The 15,632-nt window shown below is 40.2% G+C and overlaps 1 protein-coding gene and 1 long non-coding RNA gene across 2 annotated transcripts in view; one reads left to right on the top strand and one right to left on the bottom strand.

Moving 5' to 3' along the window:
- Window positions 1–11,858, bottom strand: part of ANKRD42 (ankyrin repeat domain 42) — a gene marked incomplete at its 5' end in the record, with an annotated part of 72,970 nt that extends 61,112 nt beyond the window's left edge. Inside the window, 2 exons of the mRNA XM_060605487.3 lie at window positions 7,327–7,490; window positions 10,835–11,858. Of these exons, the coding sequence (XP_060461470.3) occupies window positions 7,327–7,490; window positions 10,835–11,858 (1,188 nt within the window). The remainder of the gene's footprint in view (window positions 1–7,326; window positions 7,491–10,834) is intronic.
- A 33-nt stretch (window positions 11,859–11,891) lies between these two features.
- Window positions 11,892–15,136, top strand: LOC144612914 (uncharacterized). The gene is made up of 2 exons (XR_013550095.2): window positions 11,892–12,076; window positions 12,199–15,136. It is a non-coding gene; the product is annotated as an uncharacterized LOC144612914 (long non-coding RNA).
- Window positions 15,137–15,632: the final 496 nt, after the last annotated feature.

Below are 15,632 nucleotides of genomic sequence, written 5' to 3'. Positions count from 1 at the left end.
TATCTTTGGTTAGGTTTATTCCTAGATATTTTATGAAAAGATGCTCAATATCACTCATCATCAGGGAAATACAAATCAAAACCACATTGAGATACCACCTCACACCAGTAAGAGTGACTAAAATTAACAACTCAGGAAACAACAGATGTTGGCAAGGATGTGGAGAAACAGGCACCATCTTGCACTGTTGGTGGGAATGCAAACTGGTGCAGCCACTCTGGGAAACAGTGTGGAGATTCCTCAAAAAATTAAAAATAGAATTACCCTACAATCCAGCAATAGCACTACTAGGAATTTATCCAAAGGATACAGGAGTGCTGATTCATATGGGCACATGTACCCAATGTTTATAGCAGCGATTTCAACAATAGCCAAATTATGGAAAGAGCCCAAATGTCCATCAACTGATGAATGGATAAAGAAGATGTGGTTTATATACACAATGGAATACTACTTGGCAATGAGAAAGAATGAAATCTTGCCATTTGCAGCAACATGGATGGAACTGGAAGGTATTATGCTAAGTGTAATAGAGAAAGACAGATATCATATGTTTTCACTCAAATGTGGAATTTGAGAAACTTAACAGAAGACCATGGGGGAAGGAAAGGGGAATAAATAGTTTCAAACAAGAGGGAGGTAAACCTTAAGAGACTATTAAATACAGAAAACAAACTGAGGGCTGATGGGGAGACTGGGGAAAGGGGAAAATGGGTGATGGGCATTGAGGAGGGCACTTGTTGGGATGAGCACTGAGTATTGTATGTAAGCAATGAATCATGGAATCTACCCCCAAAGCCAAGAGCACACTGTACACACTGTATGTTAGCTAACTTGACAATAAGCTACATTTAAACAAATTTTTTTTAATTTTAAAAAAATAAGAATTTTTAAAAACAAAAACAAAAAAACTAAGCAGCGACCACACACTGTGGGGAACAGATTCCATACACTTAGTCCAGGTAAGTCAACAAGCAAACACATAGCAACAAGCACACCTGAATAAGATCAGAATTCAAAGCTGCTACAATATATAATCTAAAACGTGCAGTTTTCTGGGGTGCCTAGGTGGCTCAGTCAGTTGGGCATCCAACTCCTGATTTCGGCTCAGGTGCTGATCCCAAGGTTGTGGGATCACAACCCACATTAGGCTCCAGGCCTAGCGTGGAACCTGCTCGAGATAGTCTCTCTCACCCTCTGCCCCACTCAAACTCTCTCTACCTCTCTCAATTAAAAAAAAAAAAAAAAAAAAGCGCTGTTTTCAAAATGTCTAGGCAAACAAAAAAAATTATGAGATGTATACAATGATCAACAGAAACAATATCTGAGAGGGCCCAGGGTTGGACTTAATATGACTTAATATAGCAGTTATTATAAACAGTTTGGGATAACTAAAAGGAATTTTTTTTAAAGAATTTATATTTAGGGGCGCCTAGTGGCCCAGTCAGTTAAGCATCTGACTCTTGGTTTCATCTCAGGCCATGATCTCGAGGTTTTGTGACTTCAAACCCCATGTCAGGCTCTGTACTGGCAGAGCCTGCTTGAGATTCTCTGTCTCCCTCTCTCTGCCCCTCCCCCACTCACACAGTCTCTGTTTCTCTCAAAATAAATAAACTTTAAAAAATAAATAAATAAGAATGAAAGAATTTATATTTAAAGAATTAAAGGAGGGGCACCTGAGTAGCTCAGCTGGTTAAGCATCTGACTCTTGATTTCAGCTCATGATATCACAATTCATAAGCTCAAGCCCCACGTCATGCTCTGAACTGACAATGTGGAGCCTGCTTGGGATTCTCTCTCTCTCTCTCTCTCTCTCTCTCTCTCTCTCTCTCTCTCTGCTCCTTCCCCACTAGTGCTGTCTCTTTATCCCAAAATAAATAAACATTTTAAAAAATTAAAGGAAAGTATGATGACAATGACTCATCAAAGAGAAATAAGTCAGTCAGAGAAAGACAAATACATATGATCTCTCTCTTATGTGGAATTTAAGAAACAAAACAAACGAGCAAAGGTTAAAAAAAAAAAAAAAGAGAAGACAAACCAAGAAACAGACTCATAACTATAGAGAACAAACTGATAGTTATCAGAGAGGAGGTGAGTGAGGAGTGGCTGAAACAGCGATTAAGGAGTATACTTATAAAAAATTTTTTTAACACACACACATATAGGAGCCTGGCTGGCTCAGTCAGCAGAGCATACAACTCTTGACCCTGTGAGGGTTGTGAGTTCAAGTCCCATGTTGGGTATAGAGATTACTTAAAAACATAAAAGGGGTCCCTGTATGGCTCAGTTCATTAAGTGTCCAATTTCGGCTCAGGTCATGATTTTGCAGTTCATGGGTTAGAGCCCCACCTCAGACTCTGTGCTGACAGCTCAGAGCCTGGAGGCTGCTTTGGATTCTGTGTCTCCCTCTGTCTCTGCTTCTCCACCGCTCATTCTCTGCCTCTATCTCAAAAATAAACATATTAAAAAAAAAAAAAAAAAAAGAGTGCACTTATTAAAAAAAAAAAGGAGGGAGGTACCTGTGTACTCAGTTGCTTAAGTGTCCATCTTAGTTAGGCTCAGATCATAATCTCGTGGTTCATGAGTTAAAGCCCCACATCAGGCTCTGTCCTGACAGTTTGGAGTCTGGAGCGTGCTTCAAATTCTGTCTCCCTCTCTCTGTCCCTTCCCAGCTCACACTCTGTCTCTCTCTCTCAAAAATAAATAAACATTAAAAATTTTTTAAATAAAATCTTTAATAGAAATAAATACACACTCATAAAAATGTATTAATTGAATTAAAGTTTTGCTTAATTCATGCTATGTTTGCAAACAATTCAATTTCAAAGTTGTGGATAAAAATGAATTATATGAATTATAATAAAACTATAAGTATCTATGTTTTTGAGACTATTGTTCAATTATAGATTATTAAGATTCATTTTAATTTCAAATAATTGTAATTATTTTGTGTCCATGAATATTAAAATATTGATTCCTATCCAAATATATGAAATACTATTATATTTCCAAGTTAACTTTAAAATGTGAAAGTAGTAATACAATTGCAGAAAATGAAAAAAAAAGAAAATATACACAAAGAGACAAGTTATTTTTATTTTTAAAACATTTTTTTAACGTTTTATTTATTTTTGAGACAGAGAAAGACAGAGCATGAACGGGGGAGGGGCAGAGAGAGACCAAGACAGAATCGGAAACAGGCTCCAGGCTCTGAACCATCAGCCCAGAGCGCGACGCGGGGCTGGAACTCACAGACTGCAAGATAGTGACCTGAGCTGAAGTCGGGCGCTTAACCGACTGAGCCACCCAGGCGCCCCAAGACAAGTTATTTTTAAAAAAAGAAAGAAGAAAAAGAAATTCTGGAAGTAAAAAATATATCTGAAATAAAAAGTTTACCATAGGGGCTCAAGAGCTGATTTCATCTCACGAAGAAAAAAAAAATGAAGTCTAATGAAGCATAGTTTTCACTAGTTGTTTATCTAGTGATTATATTACCAACATAAGTACCACAGTCTTAAGAAATTTCAGAAAGGACAACAAAATGTGAGAGCATTAATGTAGTAGTCAAGTAGAGAATGAGGAGATGATCTTTAAATGGAAAGGTACACAGGCACCAAAACGTTTTGGTTTAACTTATTTTTGTTAAAATTCAACAAACATTTCTGGAATATCTGTTATGCACTATGCTAACACTTAAAATATAAATTTAAGGGGCACCTGGGTGGCTCAGTCAGTTGAGCATCTGACTCTTGATTTTGGCTCAGGTCATGATCTCAGGGTTGTGGGATCAAGCTCCATGTCATCTTTGTGCTGGGCATGGAGCCTGCTTGAGATTCATTCTCTCTCTCTCTCTCTCTCTCTCTCTCTCTCTCTCTCCCCCTCTCCCTCCCTCTCTCCCCACTTGTTTGTTCTCTCTCTCTCTAAAAATAAATCTTTTAATTTTTTTTTAACATTTATTTTTGAGAGAGAGAGACAAAGCATGAGTGGAGGGAAGGACAGAGAGAGAGGGAGACACAGAATCTGTCAGCACACAGCCCAACACAGGCTCGAACCTACAAACCATGAGATCATAACCTGAACCAAAGTCAGACACGCAACTGACTGAGCCACCCAGGCGTGTCCCAAAAATAAATCATAAGAAAAAAAAAAAAAAAAACCACACACACACACACACACACACACACACACACACACATATATATATGTGGGGTTTTTTTTTTAATGTATATATATTTAGTTCAGTAAATTCAGCTATACAGCAAACATTTATTGAGAATCCAATATGCCAAATATGGAAAAAAAGAGGAACAAAACCCAAATGGTACCTTCAAAGAGCTCAAAATCTAAAAGAGATTCAAAGTGATCAATTCAGTGTGATAAATACAAATAAATATAGTTTTAAAAATATGTGTAAGATTTAGGTGTAGCTCCTAGGTAAGTTACTAAGGGATGTTGGGGGGGTGGGGGGGAGACACACAAACCTTTGCCAAGTGGGTGCTGCCTGACCTGGAATTCAACCAAGTAACCAGTAGGAAGAGGTGAGTGAAACCAGGCAGATAAAACCGTATGTGTAAAGTCTAGGATAACAAAGAACAGCAGGCTAGTTTAGGAAATGACAGTAGTCACCAGTATTACAGAATAAAACAAGTATGATGGGAGATAAGGTTGCAGAGAGAAGTCTCTTATATTAAGTCGCTTGAAATTTATCCTATAGGGGATAAAGAGTCACTACACAGACTTAAAGGTTTCAAAAGAAGAAAATCAATTAGATCTAAAGCAGTGGCTAAAAGGGTGGAGAGGACAAACTCAGGAGACAAAGATGGAACAAAATCAATGACCTAATGATCAGTTCTCACTGCATTATCAAGTGCACCTTCAGACAAATGTTGATATTGTGTTTCACTTCTGGAAAAAATGGAGACAATGCAAGAATGATGCCAAGTCAATAGCCTGGAAAACTAAGAAAGGGAGGGAAAAGAGTACTAGTTTAGTTTCAGACCAATTAGAGATCCAGTCAGATGTGTATGTGCTGTTATTGATCAAGCACCTGATACATAAGCAGAGTTCAAGAGAGAAAGCAAATCAGTAATTATGTAGTAGTGATAAAACCAAGGAATGCTAAAAGACTGTCTAGAGAGAGTACATAAAGTAGGAGAGAAAAGGCTATTAGCAGAAATATAAAAAATACTTATATTTATAGAGTAGTCAGAGGAGGTTAACCAAAGAAGACTGGGAGTAATCAGAAAGGCTGAAAGGATACCACGAAAGAGAGGAAACCCCACTCTCTTTGAAATCATTAAAAAAAAAAAAAAAAAAAAGGCAAGAAAAACAGGAATAAAACTCTATCCTTGATGAAACTAAGAAACATCCGAAGCTATAAAACAAATGGGAAAGCTGCCAAAGTGTAGATCCAATAGGGATATGGAAGGAAACAGAGAACATACCCACCCAGGGCTACAAACTGAGAAAGAACCATCATGGCACATACTTCCTAGATGAGAGGAAGCCACTAATAGGCCAAATCAAAAAATCCTTGTTTACAACAGTTCAAGTGGGGCACACAACTGGCAGAGAGATTCTCCAGGCCAGATTCAGTTTTGAGAAGCAGAGAAACCCAAACAAACAAGAAATCACACAGAGAAGCCATTTTCATAGAAAGCAGTCTCTGTGTGGTAGGGAGAAAAAACAAACACTTCATAGCAGACCTCCTGCAGCCTACCGGCTAGGGAAATGCGGTAATTAAAATAAGTTCTCCACACATAATCTCTAATCATGAGGAAAAAGTGCAGTTGGCCTTGTACACAACCTGAGAATAACTTTTGCATAAAAATATTCAGTAAGCACTGCCTGTACTAGCTAAAAAAGAAAACCAACTAAATAGCCATTGAAAAATGGATGATATTAGTCTAAGAATAATTATAACATGCCTGAAAGAAATGGAGTACATAAATGCCATCATAGTTAAGCCTCAAAAATACATTGTTGAACACAAAAAGCTGCAGGGTGATGAACATAGTATAATGTCATTTATATAAAATGTTATTAAGAACAATGATACAATCATTTAATAACAACATAAAACATAGATAGTATTTTTTTAATTTATTTTGAGAGAGAGAGAAAGGGAGAGCATGCCCAAGGGCAAGGGAGGGGGCAAGGGGAAGGGAGAGAGAGAGAGAGAGAGAGAGAGAGAGAGGGAGAGAGAGAGAGAGAGAGAGAGAGAGAAAGAGAGAGAGAGAGAGAGAAAGAGAGAGAGAGAGAGAGAGAAAGAAAGAGAGAAAGAGGGAGGGAGGGAGGGAGGGAGGGGCAGGCCCAAGCAGGCTCCACGGTGAATGGGGCTCAATCCCATGACCCTAGGATTATGACCTGAGCCCAAATTAAAAGTCGGATGCTCAACTGACTGAGCCACACAGGTGCCCCTACATGGGAATATCAAACACCAAATGCAGGGTAATAGTTACTTCTGGAGTTGTTAGGGGAGGAATGGCACCCGTGAGGGGTGCTAAGGGACTTCAAATACATCTGTGAGGTTCCATTTATTTTCTAAAAATCTAAAGCAACCATAGCAAAAATATTAAGATTTGATAGAATTAGGTATTCATATGTTACCCTCTGTAAGTTACCCTCCAGGCTTGCCTTTGGAACTCAGCCACCACATTGTGAGGAATCACAAATTAGCCCAGGTGGAGAGGCCTCACATAAAAGTTCACATGGAGAGGAATTAAGGCAGCCAGCCTGTAGCTTGCATCTTCCACCAGACATCTGCGTGAACAAGCCTTCAGAAGATTTCAGCCTCAGTATTTCAATCTTCTAGCTGAAGCCCCAGACATCATGAAAAAGAGACGAGCTATCCATGAGATTCAAATTCCTGATTCGCTTCTGAGTATCAATGGTTATTTTATGCCACTAACTTTTGGGACAATTTGTTACAAAGGTACAGTAACCAGAACAACAAATATCACGATGAATTGAAAAAGAAAAATACTTCTGGGGCGCATGGGTAGCTAAGTCAGTTGAGCATCCAGCTCCTGATCTCAGCCCAGGTCGTGATCTCACAGTTCGTGGGTTTGAGCCCCCTTGGGACTCTGCTCTGACAGTGCGGAGCCTGCTTGGAATTCTCTCTCTCCTTCCCTCTCTGCCCCTTCCGGCTCACACTCTATCTCTCTCAATAAATAAACAAACAAACAAACAAACAAACTTTAAAAAAAGAGGAAAAAGAAAAATATTTCAAATACCTAGCATAAAGTCTCAATCCTATTTGCTAAATTTTCAAAATTGCTAACAGCTGTAAACTTCAGTTTAATAATTTATACAGCTTCTTACCTCCAAACTTCCAGAATGTGCTGCCCAATGTAAAGGGGAAAACTTATGGAGAATGTCAACTTCGTTAATGCTGGCTCCACGTTCTATTATTTCTGAAAGCTGCTTTACATCTCCAGCCCGTACTGCATCATGTATGTTACCAAAATGCACTTTCTTCTGGGCACCTATTGAAAAATTGCTTAAAATATATTACAAAAAAAAAAAAAAAAAAAAAAAAAAAAGCCTAAAGCAATGATTCAATAGAAAGCACAAAATCACTTTGATTTTCCAAATAATTTATTACAAAGATATTTGTGGTTAACATCTTAATCAGACTTCCATTTCAGCTCTAACACGTAAAGAGCATTGAAGTTGTCACTCGCATAGATACAGGAAAAAAGCTGTCAAACAGAAAATCAATTATTTTTCTTGGATTTATCAGAGAACTGAGGTCTCAAGGTCAACTGCCTCCTCAAGTCTGGAGAGACACACAAATACAGAAGCACAAACAAGTTCAGCTTACCTGGAGCAGAAGCCACTGGAGCCATAAACTCCTAGAAGCACTGAAATGGTAACTGTGACAAATTGCTAGATGTCGGGAAAGTATTAGCCTATGAGTGAGAAACTCTTGAGGCCACAGTCTTAGAAGGCCCCCACATTTTCATAGATTTTACCCCACTAGGGTAAATCCCACCAGGTTATCACTGTGAAAAGTCAAGAAGACTCTTTTCATGTCTTCGGCAGGGGAAGGGGGAAAGTAATCATTCTGAAATATACCCAGTGCATTCTCTGTAACAAAGGCCTACTCTCCAGTGATAAAGACTTTACAAAAGCCTCACCTCACATAGGCTGATACATTCTATCAATATACTTTTCTTATCCTTCTCATACTACTACACTAAGAAAGGAATGGCAGGTCACAATTTTTACTTCATACACTCTAGGGGTCTTATGTTTTATAATTTAATGTTCCAAACATCACAAGACTGCATTGTGACTGTGAAATATTTAATGTGTACTGTAAGCCAGAAGCAATACAGATATCTCAGCATGAACAGCTGTTGAGGGAGGAAGAGTACAGAGTTTAATCAAAGCATTTCCTAAACAAAAAGGCATGATTCCTGACCTCAAACTGTTTTCAAAAGAACTCACCGACATTTCTGGTAGAAAATCTAGGCAATCTTGTACTACTACTTATCCATGTGTATGTCCTTTCTCAATAACTCAAATGTTAATTTCTTTGAGGGATGGAATTGCATCTCATGCCACCCCTTAGCAAAATGCTATACATTTTATTCAAAATCCTTTCTGAGCATCTAGCACGTTCCAGGCACTAAGATAATATGATGGCAAATGAACAGGGATTTAATGCATTTTATTTCCACCAACACTTTAAAATGTATTTGGGGGCACCTGGGTGGCTCAGTCGGTTGGGCGTCCGACTTCAGCTCAGGTCACGATCTCGCAGTCTGTGAGTTCGAGCCCCGCGTCGGGCTCTGGGCTGATGGCTCAGAGCCTGGAGCCTGCTTCCGATTCTGTGTCTCCCTCTCTCTCTGCCCCTCCCCCATTCATGCTCTGTCTCTCTCTGTCTCAAAAATAAATAAAAACATTAAAAAAAATAAAAAATAAAAAAAAAATAAAATGTATTTGGATAAATTCAATAAAATAAAAAAAAATGACAGTATTGCCCTAAGTGAGTATAGGTGAAATTAAGACGTTGGGACTTAGTAAACATGTGAGCAAGATCTTGAAGAACAATTAAGAAATATGCATATGGGGAAGGGAATAAGGAGGGCACCAAAAATAACCAAGCCACTTAATAATTGTTTAATGACGTAATCCCCTAGGTCAGACTTTCATTATTCTCCTTTAAACTAGCAATACAAGATCTACAAATGATGTTCTACTCTAATCCATTTTATACAGGACATTCTAAGCCATCATGTACAAGGACACTATCCTGATCACTCCATGCCTCTATTCCACTAACTGCATCTGGTTATCCACTGCTAGTCTAGAGAACAAAGCCCAAACCCTCAGTATGACAATGTACGCCCTCCACTAACTTGGCTACATCTAACTTTACAGCCTTTTCTCCCCCACCACATTCCATCCCAATTCATTCATTCATCCACCCATGTATCCACTCTACATTAATTTGGTCTCTACCATAAAGATAAAAAGATGAAGGCAACATGGTCTCTATCCTCAAAGAACTCACAGAGAGATACAAACAAAAAAATTATAAAATAATGCAATAAGAACAGTGATAAATATTCATAAGAACTTATGGAAGCACAGAAGACTTCTAAATCAGCCAGGATAGAAGGAAATGAGAAAGAAAAGGATTTCTGGGGAAGGTGAGTTCTAAGATGAATCTTCAAGGATTAACAGAAGTTTGCCAGATAAAATGGGGACAGGGAAAGGCATCCTAGACAGCATGAATTGTAGGATGTGGTCAAGAAACCACACACACACACACACACACACACACACACACACACACACCCATCCTATTCCTGAAGGGGAGCAAAAAGGTAAGACTAGAGACTCAGGAAGACCTTGTAAGAAGCTACAGTGGTCCACACCAGAGACGCTGAAACTCTCAACTGAGAGTAACAGCAGGAACAGAAAAGGAGACAGATTCAACAAATATGGAAATAGGATGCATACAGTGGGTGAAATAAGGAAGGCATAATGGGGTAACTCCAAGAAGGACGGAGAGGGCATATGGACACAAAATCCTATTTTTCTCATGTTGATCTTGAGGTGCCAAAGAGTTCCAGAGGGAGCTGTATATATTTGTCTGCAGCAGATCTCAGTGGTAGGTGTCTCTCAGTATTCATACATAGTTTTTTTCTGATACCTACCCTCACCCCATTCTGAAGCCAAGGACACTGTACTCTTCTTTATAATATTCATCACACTAGTCATTATTTGCTCATTTATTTTTCCTCCTAAAATGTAAGGAATGTGTCTGTCGTCTTCACTGATATATCCTTAAGATACAGCAAATAGTAAGCCCTCAGTAAATATTTACTGGATGGTTGAATAATAAAGATTTCAAAGGGGTTGAAGTCATAGTACACGACCAGGAAAAAAAAAAAAAAAGCATCAGTGATGGCACTATCCACGGGGGGGGGGGGGGGGGGGAGACAGCATTTAAGGAGAGGATGGTAGAAAAGTCATCAAAGGGAAAGGGAGCGTCAGTAGAGTGGAAGAAAACTAGGTAAATCTAAAGTCATCTCCACAGGGTCAAATGCTGCAGAGAAGCCAAGGGTCCATAAGATTTAACAAGCGTTGATGTCAATCTGGGTAGGAAGTCTCGGGAATATAGCAGGTGGGAAGAAAGTGAGGAAACCTGGAGGGAGGATGAGAAACAGGTGAACAGCCTTGGGACCCACTTAAAATATGTCAGAGGGAAATTAGGAGTAACAGCTGAGAAACGAAACTACCAGAAAGGGCCAACGGTGATGTGGGTGAAGTGAGAAGAGAGGCAGAGACGGGCAAGAGAAGTAGTCTGACTCACTTGGGGTTGCAGTCTCCCTAGAGGAAGTGGAGGGGCCTGAATCTAACACCACCGGCATGGTGCGATCCCGCGGACTTCGGGGAGGAATCGAGTCCAGGCCCCTACTGCTACGGTGATCTTCACTCGCTGTCACCCACGAGCCACTGCAGCGGCTACCGCCTTCGTCGTCGCTAGCACCGGGGCCGCCGTCCTCCCTGGTTCTCTCCCAGGAGCTCCAGCAGCGGGAACCCTCGTCTATACTTTCTCCCTCCCAGAATCCACTGAGGCGGCGGCTGGCGTCTATGCTGACGCTCACCGCAGAGGAGTCGCTGGCCGCGTAGCCGCGATCTTCACTTACTTCGTCCCAGGAATTACTGAGGCTGTGGCCGCCATCGGCACTCCCTTCCTCCCAAGAGTCACTGAGGCGGCGGCTGTGGTAGTCACTGCTTCTCTCCCCGGAGTCGCTGGTTTGGGGGACTTCTCTGACCCCCTCCCAAGAATCACTGAAGCGGAGGCCGCGGTCTTCTCGGACCGGTCCCTCACAGTCACTAGTTTGGTGGCTACCGACTTCACTTAAATTCACGTCGCTGCTGCTGAAGCCGCGGTCTCCCCTTAATGTCTCCCAGGAGGTGCTGTAACAGCGGCCACCATCTCCCCTAACTCTCTCCAGAGGGACACTGCCAAGGTCTTCATTGACTCTTCTCGAGTCACTGCGGGAGAAGCCGATGTCTTCACGTACTCTTCTAGAGCCCCTATAGAGGTGGCCGCCGTCTTCACGGATACTTCCCCTGTCTTCGCTAACTCTTTCCCTTAACTGGCCGCCGCTTTGACCACGTCGGCCGTTTGTCCTCCAAACGCGATGACTAGTGAGGCGGCCGCCGTCTTCGATTGCTACTCTCCGCGAGTCGCTCTGGCGGCGGCCGCCGTCAGCTGCTACCCTCTCCTCCGAGGTGCTTTCCAGCGTCCCGACTACAGCTAACCGGTCGTAGTTGCGGTGGAGCCGTTGCCTTGGAAACGGGTAAACTTCCGGCGTGCTGCGGTCATTTCCGGTTCCTCACGACCTTGCGTCACTTCCGGCCTCCCCTCAACCTTTTTCGAGGCTTCGCCTCTAGAGAAATCGGATGGTGGTGTGGGCTGGTGTTCCTGAGATTCCGCGGGGTCTCACATGCAGCCTGTCTAGGCCCCGTCTCTCTAACGGCCTGGCATCGATCACGCCTTCCATGGCTCAGCGACGCAGATGCGGGCTCCAGGACTGCAGTTTGCGTAGGTGACCTGTGTGGCGCGGGCCGGGCGGGGCCTTTCTTCGTCCTTGGCAAACCTAGTATAATTTTTCAGTGCTTTTTGGAACATTGGAGGAAATTTGTTCTTATCCTGTCATTTCACAGGTACTGAGAAAGACCCAAAGGAGAAGTTAGCTGCAGCCGCTTTCATTATTGAATGCTTTATTAGTGCCAGGCTCTTGGATAATTGCTTGGTACTAAATTCTGAGCATAATTGTGTAAGGTAGGTGTTAGCCCTGTTTTGTAGGTGAGGCGATTCAAGGTCTCAGTAATTTGCTAAAGCCAAACAGCAGGTAAGTTGTGGAGCCAGTATAAACACAGGTCAGTAGTCAAAAGACTGCTCCATGATTCCTGACTCTAAGTCCTAGGTTCCCTTTAATGTAAAATGATACTTGCAACAGTTTCGCTCAAATCTTTTATTTCTCCAACCTTATTATTTAACGGGTATTCTTCCATTCACTCTTTATTGAAAATACATGGTTCACGGGGCACCTAGCTACCTCAGTCTGTAGAGCACGGGACTCTTGATCTCCAGGTCTTGAGTTCGAGCCCCACGTTGGGCGTGGAGCCTACTAAAAAACGGAGACAGAGAAGGAATATGTGGGTTGGATTTAATGCTAGCAGCAGAGAACACAAAAATTAGAATTCTCTGCCCTTTAAGAGCATCACCCACCTTAATTGCCCTTTCATTCTTTTTTTTTTTTTTTTTTTTTTTTTTTCCAATCCTCAGGGTTTGTTCCGTAAACACATTTGGGATATTCCCCAGACCCTATCATTCCTCTCTTGAAGTACAGTAAATTGGCTTTCTTTAACTTCCATAGCCTCTTGTAATATTAGTAATGTTAACAACTGCTATTTGCTGAGTTCATGTGACTCTGGCACTTTATACTTTGTATTTGTTTTCTTATTCAATCCTTAACCTACCAGGACGGTATAGAGACAGAAAGAGAAATAAAGCATCAACATTACTTGCCTGAAGGTTCACAGCTAGTATTAAGTATCTCAATTAGGTTTTCAACCTAGGTCTTTGATTTTGCTGCACATACTTTTCAAAGTCTGAATTTCCACAGACTTTATTAAACCACTTACCATATTACATTATAATTACTGTTTAATAGTTGATCTTCACCCCTACTCCCTAAGGACTCTGAGCTTCTGGAAGGTAAAGACTTTTTCATTATTCATCTTGGTGTTCCTGACATTTGGAATACTTAGTTCAAGTGGAAGGCTTAGTAATTGTGGTGGGGGTTCGTGGGTGGCTTGATCAGTTGATTGTCTGGTGGATGAACTGATAGACTGAAAATAAACTTTTTTGCACTTGGGAGGGAATTGGGGATTAGTCATCCCAATCCCCTTATTTTTAGAAATAGGACAACTGAGGTGTTTTATCTTACCAAACACCTATTGAGTTACTAATAGGAGCAAGTTTCTATGCTAAATGATTTGCAAATAGTTTCAAACTTAATCTGTATTATTATTTCTGTTTTACAGATGAAGAAACTGCTCACATTTGGCCGAGATCTCATAAGTAGGAAGTGGGGAATTGGAACCCACTCTGACTCCAGATTAATACAGACTTTGTAGCCTGCATAGGCTACATAGGCTAATGGTAAAGGCTTCATATGTTGCTATGTTGTGTGGATAAACTCACTGAGGGTCAGCACATCCTTAAAAGATACGCACATGGCAGGAAGGATCAGAAAAGAAAACAGAAACAGCAAAGAAGCAGAAAAAATAAGATCTCCCAAAATAAAAGGAATTAAAAATAAAAGATATTAATGAAATAGAAAATAAAATTAGTAATAATAGCTGTTGTTTGAAAAGAGTAGACACTTAGCAAATCTAAAGAAGAAAAGGAGAAAACAATTTTGGAAACAAAGGGAACATATGGATATTAGGGACCTCCAAAATTAGAAGTGAATTTAGCCTAGCCTTTTTTTTTTTTATAATGTTTATTCATTTTTGAAAGAGAGAGGGAGATACAGTCTGAAGCAGGCCGCAGGCTATGAGCTGTCAGCACAGAGCCCGACGTGGGGCTCGAACCCACTAACCATGAGATCATGACCTGAACTGAAGTCAGATGCTTGACCGACTAAGCCACCCAGGCACCCCTAGCATAGCCTTATATACTAATAATCTTGAAAATTGACTTGGATAATTTTCTAGGAAAATACAGATTTCAAAAAATTGACTGAAGAGTTAGAAAACCTTAATAAAGGAAGCATAAAAGAATGCTCTACATACCCCTGACAAAAGTCACCAGGAACAAAGCATAGAGAAGAATGTAGTATATCCCAGATATGAAGGTAGCAGAACTGTAACAGAATCTAGACAAGGATACTGAAAAAAAAAACCCAGCTCAGTGCCGCTTAGGAATATACCTGCAAAGAAATTAAGGAAACTAAGAAGCCACCAGTGCATTTAGAAAATAACATAATAACCAAGTTGCGTTATGGTCAAGGATGATCAACATTAGACATAGAATGAAAATTTCCTACGTTGAAGAAGAAAAACTATATAATCTTAATTGATACTGAAAATTACTGATTTCTTAAAGAAAAATACAGTTCATATTAAGTAATAAAAGGAAGCTTGCTTAACTGGATGAAGGGTATCAACCAAAGATAAACAGCACACTTAATGGCATTGTTTAGGTTATCTGCTGTCATTCCTACAATTAAACATTGTTCTGAGAATTAGGGATCCACTGTAGTAAGGTAAGGTATGAAATCGGAAAGGAAGAAATTAAGGTATATGATAATGTTTACCTGGAAATCTAAAACAACTAAAAAACTATGAAACATTGGAAGGAAGATGGTAAGCTCTCAGAGCAACATTGAGATTTTTTATAAACCAGATAATCAACTTCTAAAGAACTATTCACATTAGCAGCAACAATGGTGAAATATTCTAGAAATCTATCAAGAAAAAAGGAAAACCTACATCAAAACATAAAATTTCATTTATGTATGTTACAGAAAATCAAAATAAATGGAAAGAATGCTGTGCCCCTACATGAGTAGGCTCAGCAATGGAAAGATAAGATTCACCTCAGATTATAAATTTTTTGCATTCCAAGGAAAAATACTTAACAATTTTTAGTGGAAATCAACAAGATGATTTTTATTATCTGAAGTTTTGGGGTTTTTTAAGGTTCATTTATTTTGAGTGAAAGCACAAACGGGGGAGGGGCAGAGAGAGAGGATAGAAGGAATCCCAGCAGGCTCTGCGCTGTCAGTGCAGAACCTGACATACCATGGATCATGACTGACATACCATGGATCATGACCTGAGCTGAAGGATGCTCAACTGACTGAGCTACCCAGGCACCCAACAAAATGGTTTTAAAGTTTCTCTGGAAGAATGTATGTGCAAGATTAACCAAAATGTTTTTTTAAAAAAAATACAATAACCCAAATACACATCACAAGTACAAAGCTAGAGTATTTAGAACAGGGAGGTATTGGAATAGGACTGGACAATTCGATTAATGGAACAAACTAGAATTCAGAAATAATCCATGTGTATGTTCATTATAG

Source organism: Panthera onca, chromosome D1 (assembly GCF_046562875.1).
Source record: "Panthera onca isolate mPanOnc1 chromosome D1, mPanOnc1 haplotype 2, whole genome shotgun sequence".
NCBI lineage: Eukaryota > Metazoa > Chordata > Mammalia > Carnivora > Felidae > Panthera > Panthera onca.
The sequence above is the reverse complement of the archived record's forward strand: the minus strand, read 5'-3'. Positions and strand labels throughout refer to the sequence as shown.